At 43.6% G+C, this 26,540-nt stretch overlaps 3 protein-coding genes across 4 annotated transcripts in view; all 3 read left to right on the top strand.

Annotated features, from left to right (window-relative positions):
* Positions 1 to 26,540, top strand: part of LOC308403394 (NACHT, LRR and PYD domains-containing protein 12-like) — a 1,254,170-nt gene that overhangs the window by 541,798 nt on the left and 685,832 nt on the right. The window lies entirely within an intron of this gene.
* LOC308403425 (NACHT, LRR and PYD domains-containing protein 12-like) overlaps positions 1 to 26,540 on the top strand; it is a 646,283-nt gene that overhangs the window by 535,474 nt on the left and 84,269 nt on the right. The window lies entirely within an intron of this gene.
* On the top strand, positions 5,481 to 8,381 carry LOC308403782 (protein AF-9-like). Its single transcript, XM_080893521.1, has 5 exons — positions 5,481 to 5,607; positions 6,413 to 6,509; positions 6,621 to 6,683; positions 6,826 to 6,897; positions 7,265 to 8,381. The coding sequence occupies exons 1-5, from the start codon at positions 5,504 to 5,506 to the stop codon at positions 7,385 to 7,387; spliced, it is 459 nt and encodes a 152-aa protein (XP_080749647.1). The 5' UTR covers positions 5,481 to 5,503; the 3' UTR covers positions 7,388 to 8,381.

Raw genomic sequence — 26,540 nt, forward strand, 5'->3', positions numbered from 1 at the left:
TATGATTGCACTAAGCACCGCAGCAATTTCCTAATGTTGTAAACCTGCTCAACATTTGGCAATAAAACCCTTTCTGATTCTGATTCTGATAGGGATGCTTTTGGGTTGCAGCCACAGGACCTGCGCAGCACCTTGCAGTCACTGAGTCAGACACAAATTTCTCTGCTGTGTGAACTTAAGCTTAGAGAAAATCGGTGAATGTGAAATAAAACCAACGGCTAAACCTCCTTAGGAAACTCAACTCCTTTGGAGTCAGCACACCCATCATGATGACTTTTTACTACGCCTTCCTGGAAAGCATCATGACCTTCTCCATCAGCTGCTGGTCCCACTCCCTCAACCTTCATACAGGAACAGACTGCAGCATCAGTGTGCTCTAAAATCATTGGCCTGCCTGTCAGAACTCTGGCAGGTTTTCATCAACAGGCCCTTAGACAGGCAGCCAAAATCATCAACGACCTCTCTCACATTCTTCACCCTGCATTTCAATGGCTCCCCTCTGGGCGACGCCTCCGCTGCATTTCCTGCAGGACTGAGAGGAGGAGGAGCGCCACCTTTGTCCCCAAAGCAGCTCTGCTTTTTAACTCCAGCTGATAAGAACATTTCCCACACCAGAAACATAAACTACACTCTTATACTACCAACACTTTACTCACTTTTAGTCACTTACAGTTATTTATTCACCTTCAGTCACTTTAATTTTAAAACTGTGTAATTTTAAAACTGTATATTCTGTGTATTTATTATCTCACTTTTATTGTGCTTATCTTCAACGTCATGCTGCTCTGTTGTATGTTAATTGGCCCTTGGGGATAAATAAAGTCTCTCTGATTCTGGTCTTGTTTTTTTATATATTGGTAGTTTGATAGGTTTCGTATTTGTTTTCTTTTACATCATATTAAAATGTATAAATATATAGATTTAAATATATTTGTGTATTCATGTCTGGATTGTGTTTGGTTTTCTTTTATTTATTTCTGCTGTGGTTGTTGTGTATTACTATTTAAATTGTCTTTTTTCCATTATTGTAATTGTGTCTAAAGTTTGATTTGAATGAAAGTTACACTCAAATGCTTTCAGTGTTGCTGTGTTGAGTGTTTGCATGTTTAATGTTTGTATGGAAGACACAGAAAGACATTCGGCTAAAGAAATCTGTGCTAGAGGGACTTTAAAAAAATAAATAAACAGAATGTAAATAATGATGTTTAGTATTTGAGATGGAAGCTGTTTCTACAGGATCCTGATGGACACTCAAAGGTTTATAAAATGTTCTCATTATTTGTTTGCAGCAGAATATCAACCGATGTGAACCAAAACAACAAAAGTGTGTGAGACTACAAATTCTAGAATCAGAACTGCTGATTTCATTACTGTGAACTTTAAAAGGCAGGTTTTGTATCTGAGAGCAGGGACACTTGCTGTGTTCAGTGTGACTCGTCTCTGCAGAAGGTCAGGGCTCTGATAGTTGCAGTTAGCGGGTGACTTACTGGGCAGGTGGATCCTGAGTGTCTGTGGGAGTCAGGGTTCATTATGGTCCTGGTTGATTTAAACTGTACAGGCACATGTGTTCAGTGCCATTCAGCAAACCAGCAAACAGCCGCCTCGCACACATGCGTGTGCTCAGCAGCACCGTAGAAGAATTGAATTCACTTGTTAATGACTTTTCTTTTCAACAAATCAACAACAGCACAGGACAAAGGGGGGTGGGTGGTGGGGTGTTGAGATGTAATCAGATAAATCTGGAATATTAACTGTGATAACAACAATTATCCTAATAGATCTTCAGCTGCTTGTTGGGAGAATCTGGGAGAGGAAAACTAACGTGAGCACAAAGTGTCTGAATGTTTTCCCATCGTCACTTTCCACGATGCACAGAGGACAGGGCTGGGGTGATGTCAGGATGTGACGAGACTATAGTGAGTCCAACTGTTGTGTTACACAGGTGGAAGTATTCAGTCTGGCAGTGTGAAGCTTAAACAGTGTTTTTAACATCACTTTAGGTCCAGCTGACATAAACTTATCACACTCACTGGTAGAAATCAAAGAAAGCAAAATGATCCAACAGTCTGTTGTCATGCAAGCGTAACACCAAGTACACAGTGGTAGCCTAACACTTTTTGTGTGCCCTGTGGAGACTGTGGTATGGTTGTCATAAGGTTGCTACACTGTTTGGATTAAACGCTCCTTAGCAGCAGGATCGATATTGAACAGTGTTGTTTCACCGCCTCCAGCTGACATGCAGCACCCCTGCACACAGGCAGACACACAACCTCTTTCCTCACTACGACACATGTAGCTGACATTCACAACAATGCACAGCACTCAGCAAAACTCCAATGTAAAGAAAACTGAAGTGTTACACAGTTACCATAATCGTTAACCTGCTTGGTGGGAATTTAACATGCTCACGATTTGAGATAATTAGCTGTTATCATTAAAGTGGACATGAAACGCTACATGTATGAAGGCTAATTTACACCACTGAGCCCTGCTCTCAAAGGTAACGCTGTCTGTGCAGCTCGATTTAAGAAGTAAGTGCTTAAAGTTTAAGTTTATATAACACGTTTACCGACATCAGCATGTGATGTCACTGGGTTGGTTAGTTTATGTTAGCTTACTAGTAGCTCGGACCATGCCTCTCCTCAGCCAGGGCTCAGCTATTGCCCATTGTTGGAAGTGGGTGGGCCCGAGTCCCTAACGCCCCATGCAGGACTTGCCAATGAGTCTTGGTACTATACCATGCTGGTATAGCCAGACCTTGAATTTGCCTGGTATGCCTGAACCTGCATCTTATGTAGCCACTCTACATCGTGCTCCTGCAGTGGATGAACTCTCATTCCCAGCCCGCTGGCACAGACTTTCCCGGGAAGGCTGAGGAGAGTGATCCCTCCTACATATTCTAATATAAACCATAAGCTTTATTATTGTAAAATGGAAGCATTAACTAGCTGTGTATATCATATTGTCTGCAATCATACTGGTACAAATTCTTACGTGATACAAAACTGTCGTACTGAGATATCATTGCTATAGCAACACCAGGTGGTTATGATCCCTAGTGCATGTAATTAAGAGACAAGCCTGGGCATGTCTGGGAGTGAGAGCCACATGTGTCAGTCTGCAGTGGAGCAACTTCAGGAACCTCCAACAATCACAGTGCTCTGCAACATATGCAAGAACCTGTTTCAGCCCTTCAGGTGAAAAAACTGTGCGCTACAGTCAGGCTGTGTGTGACCCAAATGTAAACAAATGACTCCACCAAGTGTGGCTGAAGGACGTCATGTGACAGGAAGAGCAAACAGTGGATGAAAGTTACTGATACAGTACATGGTGCAAGACCAAAGCAGCAGGTTAAAAAGCTCAACTCATGACCCAACATCCCAGGTAGAAGAGAGTCTTCAGTTTTATTGTGAAAATATTGTGCAGGTTCCTAAAAAGTCACAAGGTTAAGTTACTTTAGTTACTGTTTAACAAAAGTTTCCAGGCCAAACTACGACTGTTTCTGTACTACATTTGACTTATTCTGTGTTGCAGTGCCGTGCCACTTTCACGCTGCTGCAAACGGCGCTGTGTCATCAGTGACAGTAGCTCATTGGAAGCAATCATGGGATGCCCTTCATTTAATCAAACTTAGAAATGCTGCCGAAAATATCTTTTTGTGTAAATGATCAGAAACATTATTACCACAAATCTTCTTAAAGTATCACTTTGAGCCTGTAAACAAACGGGCACAGCCCTGGTTTATAAACTTTTACTTTGAGTCGGTTCAGAAAGTTGAAGACGTCGTAAGAGAGGCTGCGAAATCATTTTGAGATTGAAGAACATGAAAGAATCATGTTGTTTTCCTGAGCAATGAGAACAATTGAAAACCAGAGCTGTAAGTCAGCTATGTAGAGTTCGAGATGTGTGCGTGTTCCCTTTGAAAGTCAGATCTCCACATTTGCTGAGCTTTACAGTACCAACGTCACAATTAGGGCTGGGCCATATTATACCGTTCACGGTAATACCGGTATAATGTTGGGCAACGATAGGAAAATGAAATATCGCGATAGAATATGAGTAAAACGCGCATGCGCAGTGCCTTTGTTTTCATACGCACATGGCCGATTGTTGAGTGAATCAGATGAACCAGAATTGGTTTGTAAAAATGTTGCAACTTCAGTGATGTGGAACTGGTTTGGTGTTTGTCCGTCAGATACACGACAAAGCACATTTTTTTTGCAGAACATGCAAGCGGCCGTCGTTATTGTCGTATTTGTCGGACTAAGATGCTCTTAAATCTGGGAGTAATCTGGGTCCTAAACTCTGTATGCTTCAGGTCAAACGAACACTGCGGCATCACTGAGAGTTAAAAACTGTCTAAATTCTTTCATCTTTAATAAAACGATCAGCATTGCTGCTTTACCAGGTGTAACTATGAAGTTTAACTTCCAGGCATCCATGAAAACAAAATTTATTACATTTAACGGAGTTAGAAGTTAGCAGGGAGCTAGCGGAAGTTAGCTCGCTAGTTTCGCTAGTTACCTAAGCATGATATTGCATGTTCTGACAGAGATTTCTGTAAAAAAATCAAACGTACAGCTCTGCTATCACTTCCAACATAAATGAAGACAGGAAACTAAACAGCAGTGACGTTTGTAGGGTTACTGAAGTTGGGCTAGCTGCTATATAATGATGTGCTACGTGATCGCTAGCGACACAGCTATGTTAGCATAACATAAACAGTGAAGCTGGAGGACGAACACTAACACTTTTCCACTTATAAAAGTTAACGTTCCTGATAGTTAGAGACAAATGCAATCGCATGGCAGGATGCTGTAAACGGACCAAACTTCAGTCAGGAGAACAGCTGAGATAATCCATCCACAATACGAGGTTAGTCATTAATATACTGCAACAACATGCAGCTGCCAGAGAATTCAACATTAATGAATCAATGGTACAGAAGTGAAGGAAGCAAGAAGAATGAGTTTAATAAAGTTTGATTTATCTGACTGCTTTGTTTCGCTTAATGTGCCTTATAATCCCATGCACCTTATGGTCAGAAAAATACGTACTGCACACTGCAGTTTAATGTTGCAAAGCACCTCTTTTTAACTTCAGTGGATATTATACATGGTTGTGCTCAGGATATGTCAGCCCATTTCTACTGGAAATGCCTTTTGGTTAAACTTTCAGCAAGGAATTTGCATTTGCACTGTTCCATTTTTATAAAGCTTTAATGTACATAAAAACCAGCTTCTTGTTTAAGTGAAAATAAATGGAAGGTTGTCTTTTTGCGCTAGTAATGTTGTGGAGTTGTATTTTGTCTCGCATCAATTATATCGTCAGTTATATCGTTATCGCAAATTTTCAAATATATATCGTGATAAATATTTTTGGCCATATCGCCCTGCTCTAGTCACAATCTGCAGCTTTCTGCTTGTATTCCTGAGGTTTAAACTGCAATGACTGAGGCTTTATTGAACTGTTCCACTCAGTGCTTGGCCCGCTGCAGTCAGTGATGCAGGATCTGCACTCGGACGACGACGACGATTCAGAGGACGACAACGACGACGTGGATTCAGACACGGATCGAGCAGCACACCTCGCACACCACCAGCACAGGTTAGTAGCCCGAGGGCAGCTTTTCGAATGGCTGAACCGCATACTAGTTTAGTTTCATAGAGCTGTGTGCAGACATTGGTAATGAATTCCTTCTAACCAGGATATTGCTATTATGAGGGCTACTTTGTATCTCACATGTTTGTGCAGTAGAGCCAGCCTTTAACAACAAACCTGTAAAATGATGAAGAGCCGCTATTTAAATCTTGGTTAAAATTGCTTGGGACAGTTTCTAAAGGTTCTTTCAACGTGCCTTTTACTAACTTTTCAAGTATTTCATGTAAGCTCTTTCCAACTCTCTCCACCATCCTGTTGGTGGAGGCGTGCCGTCAACCTTGGCCAAAAAGCATAACTTAACCAGATCGTCTCCGTCTCCAACAGTTGACCGGTTTTCTATCATCTATGCCAGGGGTGGGCAATTCCAGGCCTCGAGGGCCGGTGTCCTGCAGGTTTTAGATGTGTCCTTGATCCAACACAGCTGATTCAAATGGATAAATGACCTCCTCATGATGTCTTGATGCTCTCAGAGGCCTGGTAATGAACTAATCATGTGATTCAGGTGTGTTGACCCAGGGTGAGATCTAAAACCTGCAGGACACCGGCCCTCGAGGCCTGGAGTTGGACACCCCTGATCTAGCAGGCCCCTCCCTGACACTGATTCTGCGAGAGTCATCTTCCTGTTAAAGACCGTCCTTCGTCCCCACTCTCTCACATGCTGCTCATGGGGGATTTTTCATTGTTAGCGGTTTTTAGCTAACAGCTGAGACAACAGTTTTAATGTCTTTGTTTTTTGTGACTTCATACTTAGGATTAGTTTAAGTGATGGCAGCAGAAGTGACAGCTCCTCCCATTCCCCGCTGTCGTGCAGTGAGGCCCCGCCCTTATTAAAGTCTACTAATAACCAGGTAATCATATCAGTAATATACTGGCTTATGTCTTAGATCAGCATGATTGAAAGCCACAGTATCCAGGTGTGTGCGTGACCCTGGGTGACTCTTTGCTCTTCTGTCTGTCAGATAGTGGAAGTAAAAAGTCCCACCAAGCAGAGCAAGCAAGACAAAAGCATGGAGTGTGATAAGGTGAGAACGAGTGTCTTTGGTTTTTAGATGTGGAGTAGACTAGTAAATATTCTGAAATATAGAAAGTGTTGTTATGTCTTGGGGTTTGTTACCATCAGCCACTGCTACATCATGACAGCCGTGTTTGCTGTGTGCTTTTCAGGTTTACCTGGATGAGCTGGTGGAGCTGCATAAAAGACTAATGACACTAAGAGAAGGTCACATACTGCAACAGGTGAGCTGATGTCAGCAGTGTCCGACACGTCCATCAGACACAAACCCACTTCTACAAAGTTTGGGATCCGTGTCAGATGTAAAAACTGAATTCAGTGATTTTCAGATCTCAGATTTTATTCACACGGTTTAAATCGACCAGTTGAGGAAACACGTTAGCGCAGGTCGAAGCTCTCTTCTGATTGGCCAGCTGAGAGCGTGCTGTGCCTGCAGCAGATGACTGCATAAAGAAATCTGCTTGTTTAAAATAAATATTAGACCTTAGACGAAATAATAATGATGAAGTAGTAATGTAGAACAATAGTTAATAGTTGCAGACTTTACTTTGACCCAGCCTGTGCCCACCACTCTCACTTTCTGTCTTGCAGATTGTAAACCTGATTGAAGAGACCGGACACTTCCACATTACAAACACTACGTTTGACTTTGACCTTTGCTCTTTGGACAGAAGTACAGTAAGGAAGCTGCAGAGCTATCTCGGGACGTCCTGAGGCACACAGCAGTTGGGTGCTGGATCCGAGCCTCTGACTCGTCCTGTATCAGTTCCAGCTGTAGTTGGCGTGTCTAAACCTCACAGTGGGTCCAGCCTGCTGCTTCGACCCCCCCGAACAAAGAGTTCACCCTGCTGCAGAAATCGGGGGTAGATGTACGAGATCAGGATGTCAGCAGGCAACAATCTGAAAGCTTGATATGAAGGGTTGGTGGGTGGGAGTGATTCTGCTGCCATGTATGTTGTTGTTTATCGTGACAAGTGCATGATCAACTTTGCCTTACAACATTGTACGTCTTATTTATTAAATTTAATTTGCAGGTGTGTGTGCGTGTGTGTTGGGTGGAAAAAAGTGAAACAGGACTTTGAAGAGCTCTATAAGGCACAAGTCTGACCAGTAACACTACTCTGCTTCGGTCTCCGATCAGATATCCGAGTCATTCATTTCCCTGGGATCAAACAGCGTCCGCACAGATGCATCTCTGTTGTTCTGTTTTGTTGTGTGCGACCTCACAGTTTGCAAAGACGTGTGAAATATGAAGAAGAATCGAGCAGGAGGTCTGGATACAAAGTGACACATCATGGCGAGCGTGCTGAGTTGAGAGCGCCGTCGTCTGAAAACTAAAAGTTGAGAAGTTTCTCCAGTTTGTTCTAGAGTTAAAGCTTTAAAAAAAACTTTATTTGTAAGTGTGTCTTTATTAAAGCCACCTTTATGCAAACTCTGAACTTTGAATCCACTGGAGCTTTACAAAAATCTTTGGCCTTGTCTCCTGCTGAAAGTGTCCTTCCTACATAGGAGTGTAGGGAGCACATTAACATAAAGGTCCTTCTGAGAATAAAGTGGAAATGTGCAGATTAGTTATTGCAACTAAACCTGATCCTGAAGCATTTCACCAGCTCACAGTGCAGCCGTGGCACTTAAAACGACTGTAATCGCCACATTTCAGTGTTTTTCTCTAAAAAGATTTTTGACTTTATTCTCAAAATGATCGACATTGTTTTTTAATCTTACTGTGGTCCTGTTACTCTGCTCTACAAAGTGAACTCATTTTACCAGCTTTAAATACCAGATGAACTCATGTCGGCTGCTTTAAAAACCTGTTTAATGTTGTTTAAACAGCAGGGAATGAATGGCTGCTCGCCTGTGCTGAGCACTCCTCTTTGGTACAGGAGAGCTGCCTCTCAGGAGGTCCTGCCCACTAAGCTTTTGCTTCTGATCGTCTGCCTAAGCACAGATCATGGGTTCAGTTGGTTCAGGATGTTTGTAGACAAAGATCCACTAACACGTGGAGTTGCACAACCAACCCAAAACCTGTAGGAGGAACCGTTAACAGGTACTCTGAGGTGTGGATGTGTTTCACCTGTTAAATCAAAGCTCAGCGTGAGACGAGGCCTTTCTTGGAGTCGCCACAGGGACACGTGACAGTCTGATGAGGATGATTCCGTATTTTGAGGATTGAATGAACCATAAATGTTCTGTATGATGTGCAGATCGCACACATGTGGATGAGCTGGTTTTTGTATGTGCGTCTGAAGTAGCTGTGTACACTGTGCACAAATTGTGGTGTCAGGCCCAAAATGTTTGCTGTGTGCATCTTACAGCAGCCTCTGATCATTAGTTCAAAATATCAGCTTTTAGCTCCACCTAGTGATAGCATGTTAAAACTGCTGCACAGCTCCCTGAAGTGGGAAATCCACAGTTAAATGATTTATCTCATCTTTATTCACTGCTTATATTAAGTTAATGTGAATGATGCATACAAAGCCCTGCCTTTGGTTCAAGCAGACTTACTCCACGATTCTGTGACCATCGTTACCCCCAAAGTCGATGTCTTTGCCTAAAAATATGTAAAATGTTGTTTCCTGGTTAAAGCAGTCACAGGACAGCCCTCCGTACAGGAAGCTAAAATAGACTGATTGCCCCCTATTGGCTGTTAGTACAGGCCGACAGCTTCACCCTTCTGTACTACACCTTAAAATAATATAAACTCATCAATGACACTAATAAAAATGTGATTATCTGACCAGTTTTTGATGTGATGCTTTATAAACAGTGCGTTTCGTTATGGCTGACAGCTGCAGAGGCGCCTGTTTAGATTACAGTAACTGTTCTGCATCCTTAAAGCTAACCTGCCTGTTCCAACAACAAACTTAAGTAGTGCAGCTGCTAAACTGTAGTGATGCACTCAGAGCCTGGAGACCCAGGCTGGTAAAATCAGTTCCCTCGTTTCCTACAAGCTAAACAAGCAAAAGTAGTTTTGGGTTTTTTGGACTGTCTTCATGTTCCTGCAGCTGGAGGATTGGTACCTTCTGTATTTAATTCCATAACAGAATCTTGGGCCATGGTCCTCAGCAAGAAAAGGGTGGAGTGCCCACTCCAGGTCACCCCACCCACAGCTGATCTCTTAGATGGACATTAACATCACCCACCCCTCACCAGGTTTTCCAACTGCTTTGTGGATAAGACGTCTTGGACGATCATCTTGGGTGTTGCAGGAAACAGCGGGATGTTTCATCCCGGGGATGGAGGTGCCATGTTTCTGCTGATGTTCTAAATGAGCTCATCTGCACAGCATAGTGGAAGCATGTGCTAGGATCATTGTAGTCTCCCCTTCATGCTACCATTGCTACTGCTATTGTAATCATTTATTTAAACAGCATTATCTCTGGTGGACACGATAAAGGCTTCATTACGAGCCACGAGGGTTTTGTGTTGCTTTTTTAAACTAAGAGGGAAAGTCACCACTGAGACTCGTTTAAGCCATTCTCGTTTGAGAAAATGTAGCTGAGGGAGAGGAGCTGGGTACAAAGGAAGACTGGAACCGAGGGGTGGGAGAACGCTTCAGCGGTCCGGCAAACACTTCCTCCAATAAAACTGGGAGACCTTCAAAATAACCTCCCGCAGAAGAGACACAGAGACATCGACTGTCACACTGGCATAAGGCCAAGGAAGTGAAAAGCTGCCCACCCACCAAACCCCACCCTCACCTCCACACAAACCTCTGCACATGATGACACATCTGCCCTTCCTCACTCGTATCACTGCCTGCAGCTGTGAAGGCAGGCTGCTTGGGGAAAACACACTTCCTTCACTTCTACACATAAGCAAGTGCAACTGACTGATTTCATCGTAAATTGTAAACAAAATAAATATTAATTCATTTAAAAAAGTGTTCTTTGAGTTTCCTTGGCATATTGTTTACAAACAAGCACAGCGGATTTATCACTGAACACAGTAGTAGCTCGATCTGCATGTTTACAAACCCTTTGTAAGTAACCAAGTTCAAGCAGCCACATATAGACTCATCAGACTTTGGCTCAGTGACGTGAATCCGTTGAGATGAAGCCTTGCAGATAAAGATAAAGATATCCAACATCAATAACACAGTTCCTTGAGGACTGCAGTGCTAATAGGACCGATGCAATGAATGCTACTATCATCAATTTGGTTAAATGGTTAATTACTCTAAGCTGGATAACTAAGCTAATAAAATATTAACCGATGCATCTCAAAGTTGGGACAGGGCCATCTCTACTGCTGACCATGAAACAGAGCTTTTGACCCACTGTTAGTTTAGTTTTGGTCATCATGCGACCTGCAGTCAGCTGAGGCTGAAGCAGTGATGTGGTCACTCAGTGAAAATGCAACATCCAGATGAACAGAATACACATGCAGGGATCTCAGCTGAAACGTTTGTTCTACTGTCCATAAAATATGGAAATATGAAGTTTTACATTTTAGAGCGTTCCAGCTTTTCTTGGAATTGAGATCGTGTCACGTTATGGCATTTATTCACCTCAAACATACAATATGCACATTGACCCACACAGAAATAACTGCAAAGTGAAGATAATCAAAATTAATGAAATCACACAAAAAAATCAGGTTCCACCTCACGAATAGTTTTTCCTCCTCAACTCATTCCCGTTTCTCCCACCGGGGAAGCTGACAACAAAGTGAAGACCACCAGAGTGTACGTGGCCTCTGTTTGCAGAGGGATCCTCGACCTCCCAGCCATTGTCATCAAATTTGCAAAGAGCTGCCATAATTCAAACACGTGCATGGATGCTATGCTTTTGGCTCGCTCGTGTCCGTCATTTCCCCTGTGGCCAATCATGTTGGCCTTCCTGTTGCTCTCCTGTGGAATTCTGGGTGGGGGGCATTTCTGTCTTCCTCCCTCCCCCACCCTTTTGCTCACAAAATGCATACGAATTAGCTGTTCAAAAAATTCACTCAAGTTATGTAAAGGACAAAAGCAAGCAGACTTCAAAGGGGCAGGATGAGGAGGCATGCTGCATACAAAGGCTCCAGACACTTCTTTCAGCACTCAGACCCCCTGCACCAGCAAAACGGACCCAGCCTCTTGGAACAAAGCCCGGTCCTGAACCTGGTCTTTGATTTCAGGGGTCTTGGCACTGCTCCTTCTTTGCTTTGTTCGTCTTGATGGAGCTACGCTGTGTAGCAAACCGTGACCCCTGCAGCCCACCCTGTTTGCATGAGGCAGCACACACAGTCATACATGCAGACAAAGCCAAACTGCCATAAAACAGGAAATAAGAAGAAAGCTGATAAGGGGAAAAAACCAGTGTGCTGACAATACAGTCTCATCTCTCACAGATTACAGGCACCGTGAGTGTTGCTGCTGCCTGTTCTGATAAATTAGTCATGTGTGATGGTGCGTCTGAACAAGGAAGCGGGAAGGGAAAGAAAAACCAAACTTAGAGTCCCCGCTCTCCTGGAAACCGCCTCATTGTCTGTGTTGTCCAACGCCGCATTTGTTTTTTAGCGTGCCAGTTTCTACTCCATTCTCAAGCTTTTATAAAAATCTAACATCGGATATGTTTATTTAATTTACTGGGGTTGTATTTGAAGAATTACTTGCAGTAAGTAACTGTGCACTTCTGGAAACGAGAGGCACAAGACACAAGCAGTCAGCTGATCCAAAAACAGCTACAGTAAGTACAGCAGGTCAAAGGTAACGCAGGCTCTGCTTTGTTTTAGCTACTTTTACAGTTCAGCAAACTCAGACTAAACCAGGTAAATCTCAAACTGACTGTTTTATTAAGGTAGAAGTCCACAAGATGTGAAAAACAGCACAGTTTTTACAACACAGCTACCACCATGCTAATGTCTGCAGCCTGTTAGCAGCCCAAATGAAGCAGCAGCATTACTTAACAATACTGTGGTAATGAGCATCGACTATATAGTTTGGGCTGACCTAACTGCGTTTGTGTGTTTGTAGGGACAGAGATGAACAGGGAGACAGAATCAGATGGATTTTTCTGAGTGCATCCTCCACAGAGCATACACAAGATGAAAACCATAATCATTTGTCCTCACTGTAAACAGAAGCTAAACTAAAACCACTGAAAAGAAAACATCACAGTGAAACAGTCCAAGGACTGCCCACAGGGGATCTTATCACAGCCACAGAACACAGCTTTAAATTGTGTAATTTAAGTGATCTCGATAGCTCTGTTTTGGAAGTTCAGTTAACGCTAGAAATGTGTTTTGGAGTTTGTACATAACCACTTTTTTTTACATTAGTAATTCCTTTTGTGCATGATTTTATATTGTTGTTAATAATAAATTAATTAAAGCAACAAAACAACCTGAAGAGCCGGTTGGGAGCCGAAAGAGCCGGCTCTTTTTAGTGAGCCGAGCCGAAAGAGCCGGTTCTCTAAAGAAGAGCAGAGTCCTGGCCCCTAGCCCTGCCAGTGTAGCAGAAATGATGAGGATGATGATGCAGCAGCAGCTGTTCTTCTCGGCATGAGTAGCTTAATGTTGTTCGTGTGTGATTTACGTTGAGTAGGCTAACCACGTTATTACATTAATGCATGTAAGGTGAACTGGCAAACACCATTGTACCATGCGGCTGTCTTCTTGTTTGATGGCAGATACTCCCTTCACCCTGGCCAAAAAGGCTAAAATGACCAAAGAAAAAGTGGAAAACAGCTAAACGTGAGAGGTTTTTGGACAAAGTTTGTGTTTTTTCAATTGTTTAAGCACTGCTTCCAGCCAAGAGTGATACCATATATGCCCCATAGCTGCAGAAAAGGCTAACATTGTTATCTTTTTACAAAAAAACAGCTGAACATGAGTTTTTTGGACCAATTTTGTGTTCTCCATTCTTTAAGCACCAGTTTGAGCACCGTTTAAGCACCGGCACTGTTTCAAAAGTACTGGTTTGGTACTGGTATTGGATAAAACCTAAACAATACCCATCCCTACATGCTACCAATCCCAAAGTGGCAAAAAGAAAGGGAGAAAACAGGAGCTTTCTGAACAGGTGGGAGAATATGATGAAAAAAATTTATTTAATTTAATTTAAAATTTAATTCAGAAGGCTGCAAATACAATTTTTATTTAAGAAATGACTTCAACTGATCTGTTATTTAATTGGAATTTTGATTTTGCATGTGCCCCTCCTTGAATCGCTACCTTATCGTGGTGGAGGGGTTTGTGTGTCACAGGGATCCCAGGGGCTATGTTGTCTGGGGGCTTTTGCCCCCTGGTAGGGTCTCCCATGGCAAATTGGCCCTGGGTGAGGGACCAGACAAAGAGCGATTCATAAGACCCTTATGAAAAGGACACCGAGGGAACAGTTTACCCTGCCCGGGATAGGGTTACCGGGGCCCCGCCCTGGAGCCAGGCCCGGGGAGGGTGCCCGAGGGCGAGCGTCTGGTGGCCGGGCCTTAGTCCATGGGGCCCGGCCGGGCACAGCCCGAAGAGGAGACATGGGCCCATCCTCCCGCAGGCCCACCACCCGCAGGAGGCGCCATAGGGGTCGGGTGCATTGTGTGCCGGGTGGCGGCCAGGAGCGGAGGCCCTGGCGGACTGACCCCCGGCTGCCAAGACTGGCAATAGGGACATGGAATGTCACCTCTCTGGTGGGGAAGGAGCCTGAGTTAGTGCGTGAGGTTGAGAGGTACCGGCTAGATATAGTCGGGCTCACCTCTACACATGGCTTGGGCTCTGGAACCAGTCTCCTGGAGAGGGGCTGGACTCTGTCTCAGTCTGGAGTTGCCCCTGGTGAGAGGCGGCGGGCTGGGGTGGGTATCCTAATATCCCCTCGGCTTGCTGCTGGTACGTTGGGGTTTTTCCCGGTGGACGAGAGGGTTTGTTCCCTGCGCCTCAGGGTCGGGGAACGGGTCCTGACTGTCATCTGCGCTTATGCGCCGAGTGGCAGTTCAGAGTACCCAGCCTTCTTAGAGTCCCTGGGGGGGGGGGGGGGGGGGGGGGGTGCTGGAGGGTGCTCCACCTGGAGATTCTGTTGTCCTGCTGGGAGACTTCAATGCTCACGTGGGTAACGACAGCGAGACCTGGAGGGGCGTGATTGGGAGGAACGGCCTCCCCGATCTGAACCCGAGCGGTGCTCTGTTATTGGACTTCTGTGCTAATCACAGTTTGGCCATAACGAACACCCTGTTCGAACATAAGAGTGTCTATAAGTGCACGTGGCACCAGGACACTCTAGGCCGTAGGTCGATGATCGATTTTGTAATCGTATCAGCAGACCTGCGACCATATGTTCTGGACACTCGGGTAAAGAGAGGGGCTGAGCTGTCAACTGATCACCACCTGGTGGTGAGTTGGATCAGGTGGCGGGGGAGGACGCTGGACAGACCTGGTGCACCTAAACGCGTAGTGAGGGTGTGCTGGGAACGTCTAGCAGAGGCCCCAGTCCGCGAGATCTTCAACGCACACCTCCGGCAGAGCTTCAACAGCATTCCGAGGGAGACTGGGGACATTGAGTCCGAATGGACCATGTTCAGCGTCTCCATTGCCGAAGCTGCTGCATTGAGCTGCGGCCGCAAGGTGGTTGGTGCCTGCCGTGGTGGTAATCCCCGAACCAAATGGTGGACACCAGAGGTGAAGGGAGCCACCAGGCTGAAGAAGGAGTCCTATCGGGCTTGGTTAGCCTGTGGGACTCCGGATGCAGCCGACAGGTATCGACAGGCCAAGCGGAATGCGGCTCGGGCAGTGGCTGAAGCAAAAACTCGGGTGTGGGAGGAGTTCGGAGAGGCCATGGAAAAAGACTTTCGGACTGCCTCGAAGAGATTCTGGCAAACCGTCAGACGTCTCAGGAGGGGAAAGCGGTGCTCTACCTGCACTGTGTATAGTGCTGGCGGAGCGCTGCTGACGTCGACTGAGAAAATTGTCAGGCGGTGGAAGGAATACTTCGAGGACCTCCTTAATCCCACTGACACGTCTTCCGAGGAGGAAGCAGAGTCTGGGGATGAGGGGAATGACCCGCCAATTTCCGGGGGCGAGGTCACTGAGGCAGTTAAACAACTCCTTGGTGGCAGAGCCCCTGGTGTTGATGAGGTCCGCCCCAAGTTCCTGAAGGCTCTGGACGTTGTAGGGTTGTCCTGGTTGACACGCCTCTGCAATGTTGCGTGGAGATCAGGGGCAGTACCTGTGGACTGGCAGACCGGGGTGGTGGTCCCCATCTTTAAGAAAGGGGACCGGAGGGTGTGTTCCAACTACAGGGGGATCACACTCCTCAGCCTCCCTGGGAAAGTCTATGCCAGGGTGCTGGAAAGGAGAGTTCGTCCGTTAGTTGAACCTCGGATACAGGAAGAACAATGCGGTTTTCGTCCTGGTCGCGGAACACTGGACCAGCTCTTTATCCTCTCCAGGATACTTGAGGGTGCATGGGAGTTTGCCCAACCAGTCTACATGTGTTTTGTGGACTTGGAGAAGGCATTCAACCGTGTCCCTCGGGGTGTCCTGTGGGAGGTGTTGCGGGAATATGGGGTGTCTGGCCCATTGCTACGGGCCATTCGATCCCTATACAACCGTTGTAAGAGCTTGGTTCGCATTGCCGGCAATAAGTCGGACTCGTTCCTGGTGGGTGATGGGCTCCGCCAGGGCTGCCCTTTGTCTCCGGCTCTGTTCATAATTTTTATGGACAGGATTTCTAGGCGCAGCCAAGTGGCGGAGGGCTTTCGCTTTGGTGGCCTCAGAATCTCATCTCTGATTTTTGCAGATGATGTGGTTCTGTTGGCTTCATCGGGTGAGGGCCTCCAGCTCGCACTGGAACGGTTCGCAGCCGAGTGTGAAGCAGCGGGAATGAGGATCAGCACCTCCAAATCTGAGGCCATGGTTCTCAGTCGGAAAAGGGTGGAGTGCCCACTCCGGGTCGGGGATGAGTTCCTGCCCCAAGTGGAGGAGTTCAAGTATCTCGGGGTCTTGTTCGCGAGTGATGGGAGAAGGGAGCCGGAGATCGACAGACGGATTGGGGCTGCAGCTGCAGTAATGCGGACGCTGCACCAGTCCGTCGTGGTGAAGAGGGAGCTGAGTGTAAAAGCGAAGCTCTCAATTTACCGGTCGATCTACGTCCCTACCCTCACCTATGGCCACGAGCTGTGGGTAGTGACCGAAAGAACGAGATCGCGGATACAAGCGGCAGAAATGAGCTTCCTCCGAAGTGTGGCTGGCCTCTCCCTTAGAGATAGGGTGAGAAGTTCGGCCATCCGGGAGGGGCTCAGAGTAGAGCAGCTGCTGCTCCACATCGAAAGGAGCCAGCTGAGGTGGTTCGGGCATCTGACAAGGATGCCCCCTGGGCGCCTCCTGGGTGAGGTGTTCCAGGCATGTCCCACCGGGAGGAGGCCCCGGGGAAGACCCAGGACACGCTGGAGAGATTATATCTCTCGGCTGGCCTTGGAACGCCTTGGTATTCCCCCGGATAAGCTGGAGGAGGTGGCTGGGGAGAGGGAGGTCTGGGCCTCTTTGCTTAGGCTGCTGCCCCCGCGACCCGGCCCCGGACAAAGCGGATGAAGATGGATGGATGGATGGATGGATGGATTTTGCATGTGTGCAATATTAAGTTTATATTAGTTTTATATATTGTTTAGTATTAAGCTTTGCTTGTTCCATATTTAGTTTTTCAGCAAAACTTGTTTGAGTCCATAAGAAAAGATTCCTTGTTATATTTGGAGGAAGATTTTTTTCAATGATTATTAATGTTAGCCCGCGACTTTGATCCAGTTATGAACTGGTGCAGAACTGAAGAAGCTTCTCGGATGAGAGGTGAAACGTCTTCAAGTAACTTAAAGAAGTCCAGACGCTTTTCTTTGCAAGCTCCTTTGATCCAGTTATGAACTTTGGCCCACTGTGTATTTGAGTTTGACACCCCTGCCCCCTGCTTTAATGCGTAAAATGAAGTGGCAAACTGTCCTGGCTTTATAATTATGATCTGTCTTTCAACAAATATTTAATTTATTACTTAGTCTCGCTGATACTCATGTAATTTTAGGAGGCGATTTTAATTGTGTACTTGATAAACTCTTGGTTAGATCCAATCAAACCTCCCAGTTGTTTAACGCTTCGACTGTTCTGAATAATAATATGTTGAGTTCTACTAACCTGTTGATGTTTGGAGACTGTGTAACCCCACTGGTAGAGATTACTCTTATTTTTCACAAGTGCACAAATCGTACTCCAGAATAGATTATTTTTTTGCTTGATTCTAAATTGATGTCTAAAGTTGTATGCTCAACTTATCATAATATCTTGATCTTGGATCTTTAGTCCTGGACTTCTGTGGTACGAAACAACAGGGTAACTGGCGTTTTCACCCGTCACTCCTGTCTGAGAAATCCTTTTGCCGATTTATGACAACTAAAATATCAGAATTCTTGGAAACTAATGATAAACAAGACGTTTCTGATTCGATTCTATGGGAAACATGCGAGGAGAAATTATTTCTTTTGAATCCTCGTTAAAAAAAGGACGCCAGAAACACCTGTTCGAAATAGAAGCTGAATTAACACAGAACAGGACCACAAGGCCTCCTCTTGTCCCTCTTTGTTTCAAGACATCATTAAAAGGAAGTTTGAGTAAACCACAATTTTATCTTGTCAAGTAACAGATCAGCTATTTAGGATCAGACAGAAGCATTTTGTGTTTGGAGATAAGCCCCATAAGCTTCTTTCTCGGCAGCTGAGAGACCTACAGGCTAGTAGGGCTATACACAAAATAAAATCAAGATCAGGCGAAATTTTAATTAGCCCTAAAGCTATTAATGAGTGATTTAGAGAATATTATGAAGAGCTCTATATGTCGAAATCTTGGGGCAATATTTCTCATTGGTTAGGGAAGCAGGATCTCCCGACAATGAATGACGCTGCATGAGAGGCTTTAAACTCAGATATTACTGTTGAAGTTTCGAAAGCTATTAAGTCATTCCCCAATGGAAAGTCCCCAGGCCCAGATGGGTTTGGCATTGAATTGTATAAAAAGTACTCTGAAAAGGTGGCCCTGCTTTTATTGAGAGTGTTTAAGCATTCTTTCCATACTCAAGCATTCCCCCGTGCGCTAATATTTCTTTGTTATTGAAAGAAGGAAAGGATGAAACAGAATGTTCCTCTTATCGACATATTGCTTTGTTGAATTTGGATATGAAAATTTCCACTAAAATTCTGGCATACAGATTAAATAGACATGTTGGATCAATTATCCATCCGGATCAAACTGGGTTTGTCCCCCAGAGGTTTTCCTTCTTTAATGTTTGAAGATTGATGAATATTATGTACAGTGTTGGGTAAGTTAAATCAGTGTGATTTTAGCAAAGATTATTTAGTTTTGCGACATAAGAGAAAGAGGAATTTGGTGGCCTTGGTCCATGAGAAGTCCATAACAAATAAGTTGGATATGGATGACTCTGTAAGAGTTTTTTGGAAAGGTAAACAGGAGACTGTTGTTGTAGAGTGGACCGAGGAGAAAGGAGAGTGGAGCTGTTTAGTTGCAAACAGACTTCAGTCCCTTGCGAAACAAATAAGCTTAAAGCATGACAAAATCTGTTTTGTTCAAGAGCTGGCGATTTTTTTTTTCATTACTATGCCAACCCGTTTTAGTTTTGTAAATATTGGCTATATTGAGAAGTCTTATTTTAATCTTACTTTATTTTACAAATTTATTTGAGAATTAGGCCATTCAATGAAGATGGATTTGATGTTGTTGGTTGTAAAGATCTGGATGGATAGTTTAATTTATTCTTTATTTTCTTTTTTAATTCTATTTTTGAGTTTTATTTTTTAAGACTTGGTGAACTGTATTTTTTAAATAACATCGCCTACCCTTTTTAGTTTTGTTAATATTGGCAATAGTAAGATGTATTATTGTTGGGCTTGGATATATTTAATATAAGGCATCTAATTAGTGCTTTTAGTTGTTTAGTTGTTGTTAGAATCTGATGATGTCATGGTCCTGGGTCGGTGACCCAGCGCTTTAAGTTTATTATTATCATTTTCCAGTTTATTATCATGATGATTATTGTTGTTTGAGTTCTACGTGTTATATTCGGTCTGCATCTGTATCTCTGTCTGTCTATGGTGTCACCCCGTCTGTGTGTGAATCTGTCTGTTTAGTTCAACGTCTTGTCTCCCTGTGTCTGAGTTTCCTGTTTTATTGTGAAGGTCTGTGTCATATGTCAATGTGTTCAGTTTTACCTTTCTCCTGTCTCGTTAGCCTAGTTCCTCCCAGCTGTGTTCCCCACCTGTGTTCTCTGAGTGTATTTAAGTGTCTTCTGTCATGGTAGTTGCTGGTTCGTCTGCGTCATTTCCCTTCCGCCATTCTGTGTTTATGCCTCCGGCTTCCTGCAAGGTACCCTCGCTCGTGTTCTGGTTTTGTGTTTAGTTTTCCCAGTTTAGAGTTTTTACCGTTCTGTTTCTCGCCATCCTTTTTGTTGTACTTCTCCGGTTGTAAATAAAGCTCACCCTCCATTTAAGCAGTCTGCATCTTGGGTCCGTTATTTATCCACACGGCCTGCCCTGGCAAACCGTGACAGATGAGGAATATTTTGGTTGTTTTGTTTTTCTGTTTTCCCCCTGACGGATTACCACCTTAATGTGGTCAGGGGGTTTGCGTGCCTCGGTGACCCTAAGAGTTAGACCAGCCTTCAGGTGGGACACCCAAGTTGGTCTAGTCTTAGGGTAGAGGCCTGACAAAGTGCAATTCAGTTACATGACAAAAACAGTTATTAAGAACACCCCACCCAACCCCACCCCTTTCCTGCCTCCACTGCCACCATTTGCCCCCTTTTCATTTCGGTCTGCCCCCTTATATATGCTTGTCTAGAACCGGCCCAGGTCGACTATGACAAGTTGCTCCGTTTGGTTTCAATTCTTTCATAACTCCTCCTATGAGGTGTTCAAGCGCCCCCAAATTTAATCAGAGCACCTCTAAAAATACTACTACTACTATATTAATACTAGTAATAATACCACATGTTAGTATTATTTTCTGGAATTATCATTAAACATTATATTTTCTTAACTTGCCTAATGATGACATACAGGACAGATGAGAACAAGTTTCATATGCAGTGTTTATGATGTCATGATGTTACAGTGCGCTCACACAGAGGCTGGTTTGTCATTAATCGCCTAATTAAGACTTTCTTTGCTGTGGCAGAAAGAAGATGAAGAGATCATGTCATGGCACAAATCAGTGATGCAGATTTAAAACACACTTTAACTGAAATACAGCAAAAGTTCAAACTGTCCTGATAATACGGCGACGTTGCTGTGACAAAAAGTTTTTATCTGTTCTCTAAATAGCATCAAAAACATTAGAGATTATTAGCTAACTCTAACCTTCTGATCCACTAGTCTGCTTGTATTCAGGGGCTGAGAAGCTGATGAAATTTATTATTTTAGTTCGTTAAAGATTTCTGTTCCTACTCTGATGGAATTGGGCTTCAGTGTTTGTTTACAGTGCAGCTCCACATCCAGGCAACAGCAGGTGAAAATGATGTTACCTGTCAGTGTCCAGCTGCAGCCTGTGTTCAATATTGTTATAAACTGATGTGGATCAGTTCGTGTCTTTTTTTGTCTTTGTCTTTGTAAATTCTGTTTCACTGCAACATTGAACAAAGCCTGAGAGAGCAGGATGAAGACAGCCTTCAAGCATCAAACTTTAAGCGTGAGGACATTTCAAATGCAACGTTTCTATCAGCTCAACAAACATCAGCAAACACACAAACTCTTCATGTGCAGTTTGTGTCACAGTGAGTTGTAGCTAAAGGTCCAGCTGCTGTATTTCACAGGGAGGGGGTAAAGCTCACATGTAACATTTAAAGCTCAGTTTTTAAATCAAATATTGGGTCTGTACATGTGACATTATGTTTTTTCATATTCTGAAACGTGCTGCTAAACAAACTGATGAAGACTAACTGTGCATGCTACTGCAGGATAAACAGGTTAGTTTGCTGCACTGTGATGGATTTAAAGTACAGAACAGTGTGTGACTGTGGCGCTTAGATTCACTGAATTCCACCTTCAGAGCAGCTGAATAGTGTCTAATCTAAAGACAGCATAAACAATTTACTGTCAGTGTAGAGAATGGAAATCAGCCTGTTCAACTCATAAAATCATCAGCTGACATCTGGTTGAATTCACTTGTGTAAATCCACAAAGAGCAGCAGGTCAGCTGATCACAGCCTGTACATTCAGAAAATCCACTGGAGCTCTGAATAGAAATGATTGTGATTTGTGATCTTTTCCAGGCACTGAGCCATTACAGCTGATTTTAGGGTTCCTCCACCTGCTGAATCCACTTTAACTCCTGACTCCTCATTTTCCTGTTTAGGGACAAAGTCGCCCTCTACAACGTAGGCAACAGAAAATAGAGCCATGTTTTATTTTCCTTCTTTTTCTCTGCTCACGAGGCAGAACTCAGCTACTTTTTACTGTCTTACACTGAGTACATTTCAGAGCCTGTACTTTTTCACTTTTACTTAAGTAAATACATTGAATCAGTTTTACTGGAGCATTTTTAACACAGGTTTCTGTACTTCTACTTAAGTACAACGTGTGTGTACTTTTGCCACATTAAAGTCTCCCTCTTCTGTGGTGCCGCCTTAAGTCTTCTTTATCATGATCTTTTTCACCTCTGAGGGGAAATTTTGATGCTCGTCCTCTTTGTCAGAAAGATGCAGTCCTCAGCTGACTGAATAAGCTCACTAGAGCTTTCAGCAGCTAGCAGTGGAGCTAAAGCCTGAACAGGTAATAGAGCTAGAAACTGACCTATGGTATGGGTAGGTGCAAGGTGCAGAGCGGAGCTCAGTAACAGTCACTGGGTAAACTAGGTTAATGGTGTCAAACACAGTTTCAGGAGACAGACGTATGGCAGGCTGGTTTTAGCAACTCTGCTGTTCTTAAGCTGTCCATGTTCGAAATAGCGAATCTTTGAAACAGTCTTTGTATACACAGATTCAGGCTTAGCAAACTCAGTAACTCTCAGCTCAGAAGGAGGTTACAGAAGCAGGTGTATTTTCACAGGCCATCACAGAATAAACTGCACAGTCCAAGGGTGTAACAATACCACAACAGTGTTAACAGTGACTGACACAAAAGCATGGTGAGCTGGTTTACATATAAATGGCTGTGAAACACAAAATCCAACCTAATTCATTATTTCTGCGGCACTAATTCCAGCATTTCAGCCAGTTTAACTATGGCAGGTGGCACTCTGCTACCATTTACGTTTACCAGCTGAGGCGCAGAAAATATCACAAACTGGGAAACTGGCGGATCAACACAGGAAGTCTCAGATGCAGGAGCAGGATTACTAATGTCCAGGCTCCTCAGCACGCACTGTTTTATTCACAACTGTTGATGGTGTGGCTGGGCTCAGGCTGTGAAACCTCAGAATCAGCAGGCTGAGGAGGAAAACAGTCCAGTGGGGATACAATGCCAGTGATAGTGTGGAGGTGAGTCTGGGGTGGAGTAACAGTCCTTTGTTCAGCAAACTCAACAGCTGGAAAATCCATATTGGCTAACTCAGAGAAAACACTGCGAGCATTAGCAGAGTCTGACGGCTCAGGAACACAAAGATCACGAGCGAGGACAACCGGTGAATAACGTGACACCGAGGAGTCCCTCTGAACAATGTCTGTAGAGTTCAAACACACAGTCATCTGATGTAGCAGATACAGAGTCCACGGAAGACGAAGCAGTGTTACTCACAGTGGCAGATCTGTCATGAAGTCCAGGATCAGAATGCTGAGCGTGCGAAACACAGTCACTCTCTCCCACGGCTGCAGTCTGCTCAGCTGTACTGGAGCGACGGCGGCGTGAACGCCAATCTGACAGCGGCGTGACGTTTTGACAAACACCGGTTCAGGAAGCGCTCCTCTCCTGTTCAGGTGGAGTCGTTTAGCGGGTTTGTAGAAACTGCAGTTTGCGGTTCTTTGAATTTAAGTTGGTGTTCTGCTAAATGCAGTTTGTCACTCTGAAGATATTGTAGCTGCTGCTGAGGGATACCCTGCTGCTTTGTTCTCAGTTTGCTTTCCTGTTTGTGCTGCTCGTTTGTTCTCGGTTGTGTTGCTGTAGTTCTTTTTGCTGCTGTGTGCATTGACTTGGATCATCCATCAGTAAAAATCTAACTCAAATGCAATACAACAAATTCATCATTCATATAAAAAAATCCACATGGACACAGACTTTCTAATCGGACATCACAAAGTTATTCTGAAGCTGTAAATCTGTAAAATTAAAAACTCCCCAAAACTACTATGAGAAAACCCTGAAAAGGTTCAATGATAGAAGAAAAATGCTTTACATATAAAACCAACAGAGGTTCCTAATAAATAGACTAATAAACAGAGAATAGCTGAACAGTTTCTGTGATACAGACCTAAAAATGCATAAATGCTCCATGATTTTCGTTTCTATCCATCATCTTGAACACTGGCTATAAATGTGTTCACGTCATTATTGTGTGATTTGGTTTCTTCACGTGTCTCCTTCAGTGCAAATAAAGGATTGTTAGAGTGTGTGCTGTGTGTTTTTCTGAAGCATGACAATCCTTTCCAACAAGTATTTCCAGCTGTTTGTCTCCCCTCTGCACTTTAATCTTTCTTCTTGTCATGTCTGTGTTTGTCCACCAGATGTCTCCCTCAGCTCATTTACTCCAAATCAGAAGCATCAGCTTTGTGGAGCGTGGAGATGCTCTGCCTGCCAGACACAGCTTAGGGCAAAGAAACATGTCTCTCCTCCACATATGTCATCTGAAAAATGACATTAAATGTCATCACTCTAGATACAATAAGAACAATTAAAAAAAACTCAAAGATTCAATCTTTTGTTACATTTTAAAAGTTCAAACCTTTAAAGACATTAAGTTTAAGATCATATATGATCAAGAAAATCATGCTTTTGTTCATTCCGAGTATGTATTCTGTTGTGATTTTGCCATTTGTTAGGTTTCTGTTCTTTGCCTGCCTGCTCCCACTTCTCTGTGTTCCCTCTGTCTGTCCATGGAGTTATTGTGTCTGCTCATGAGTCTGCCTGTCAAGTTCAGTGTCCTGTCTGGTTCTCTGTGTCTGTTAGTTTCCTGTTTAATTCTGAAAGTTCATGTCTCATGTCAGTGTGTTCAGTTTTACCTCTCCCCTGTCTCGTTAGCCTAATTGTGAGTGTCTGGTTTAAGTTTTGTTCTTTAGTTTTCCATGTTTAGGTTGTTTACTCCCCGCTCTGCTCTTCCTGTTTTTGTCACCTTATCACCGCTGTAAATAAACACTCACTCGCACCCCAGCCAGTGCCTGCATTTTGGATCCTTTTCTCAATACACCACACGACTGCCCCCAGCCGTGACAAATCTTCACATTTCAGAAACTGGAACCAGCTTTAAATGTGATTAAAATAATGACAAAACAATCAATTCTCTGGTCATTGACTAACTGATGAATAACTGCATTTGACAACCCGCTACAGCAACAACCAGGGGCGGAGCGTGGGGGTGGCTTACTGGGCTTAAGCCCGGGTTGTTTTGTCAGAAGCCCGGGGTCTTTTGGAGTGTAATTTTTTTCATAGTTAGATGCCTGGCTGACAACTGTATAAAACAAAAAGTACACACAATATTCGAAGCACATAGTGCACACCGTGGGAATTTACGACTGTGCATGAATCCCCCCTCATATTGGTATGATCCGAGCTCAGGCACTAAGCGACTGAGCGAGGGGGCGGGGTAGCTGCTGCCAGCAGTGAGTGCGCTGTTGGAGAAACGGAGCCAGCCATACTAAGGAGAGCTTAAGTTTGACCAGGTACCAAAGCAAATCATTCGTAGCGTACAAATAATGTAAATATGACGATGCATCACGAAAGATTGATATCAAACTGATCACTTGACCAATATTACGTTACTTGCTCTTCAAGTGAATCAACAAATGGCGAAATGAAAAGCCGAACAAATGCTATTTTTTTTAGAGTCTTAGCTTACGTGTGTTTATTTCATATTTTCAGTTCTTACCCTCCCCGACTAAATCGGTTTCAGTTATGCACTGAAATATAAGAATGGACATTAGAGGGTTCTTTCAAAGAAAAAACTCAGGTAAATGTTATTTTATATATTATGCTTTGTATGTTGTTCAGTATATTTCTATGCAAAATAAGAGGGATTTCAGTACTCAGCAGGATATTCACATCTGTAACCAGATATTTACACTTTAGGGAGAAAACATAAAACATTTTTACTGTACAACATCAATTTAGAGTAAACTTTTCTTTTAGATAAATATTGAAATATCTTTTGAATTAGTTAAATGTCAGAATAAAGAGAGACAGAGCTGTATTTTTTTATCACTTTCATCAAATTTAGGAGTACATGTACACTAAGTTTATTGTTAACTAATAAGAAACTCCAGACAATTCCATTCTGAGCTGAAGAAGCTTCTGATAGGTTAGTAGAGTCCATGTGAGTAAATTTTCTGTGACATGGGAAAATCAAAAGATGTCAACCAAAACACCAGGAAAAGAACTGTGGAGCTCCATAAGTGTGGCTCAGTTTGAATACAATTTGGTGCCATTTGCAATTAAGAAATACAGATAGTTTCTCTCTTTACTCTTAAAGTTAACAAATATGTTTTTTTAGATTTATCAGTCTAAAAAATAAACATTTAGTCTGATTTGATGTTACAATTAAAAAAGTGTTTGTGTTTTGATCTGAAGAGTACATAAATATGTGGTTTCAACTGTATATTTGATGATTGTCAGCACAAAGAAAGAGAGAGGAACAGAGAGGGAGAGAGAGGAGAATGAGGACAGAACAGAGGTGGAACAAGAGCAGGTGAGACACACATGTTAGTCAAATGGTTGTTTACCAAAAGTATCACCGTCCTCATGTATCTCGTACCTAGTGTTTCTTTTTA

This window comes from Rhamphochromis sp. 'chilingali' (genome assembly GCF_963969265.1).
Source record: "Rhamphochromis sp. 'chilingali' genome assembly, chromosome: 1".
Taxonomy (NCBI): Eukaryota; Metazoa; Chordata; class Actinopteri; order Cichliformes; family Cichlidae; genus Rhamphochromis; species Rhamphochromis sp. 'chilingali'.

Coding starts and splice junctions, on each gene's coding strand:
- LOC308403782 (XM_080893521.1), top strand. CDS start 5,504: ATGCAGGATCTGCACTCGGACGACGACGACGATTCAGAGGACGACAAC. Junction 5,608..6,412: donor CTCGCACACCACCAGCACAG/GTTAGTAGCCCG, acceptor CTTCATACTTAG/GATTAGTTTAAGTGATGGCA. Junction 6,510..6,620: donor TAAAGTCTACTAATAACCAG/GTAATCATATCA, acceptor TCTGTCTGTCAG/ATAGTGGAAGTAAAAAGTCC.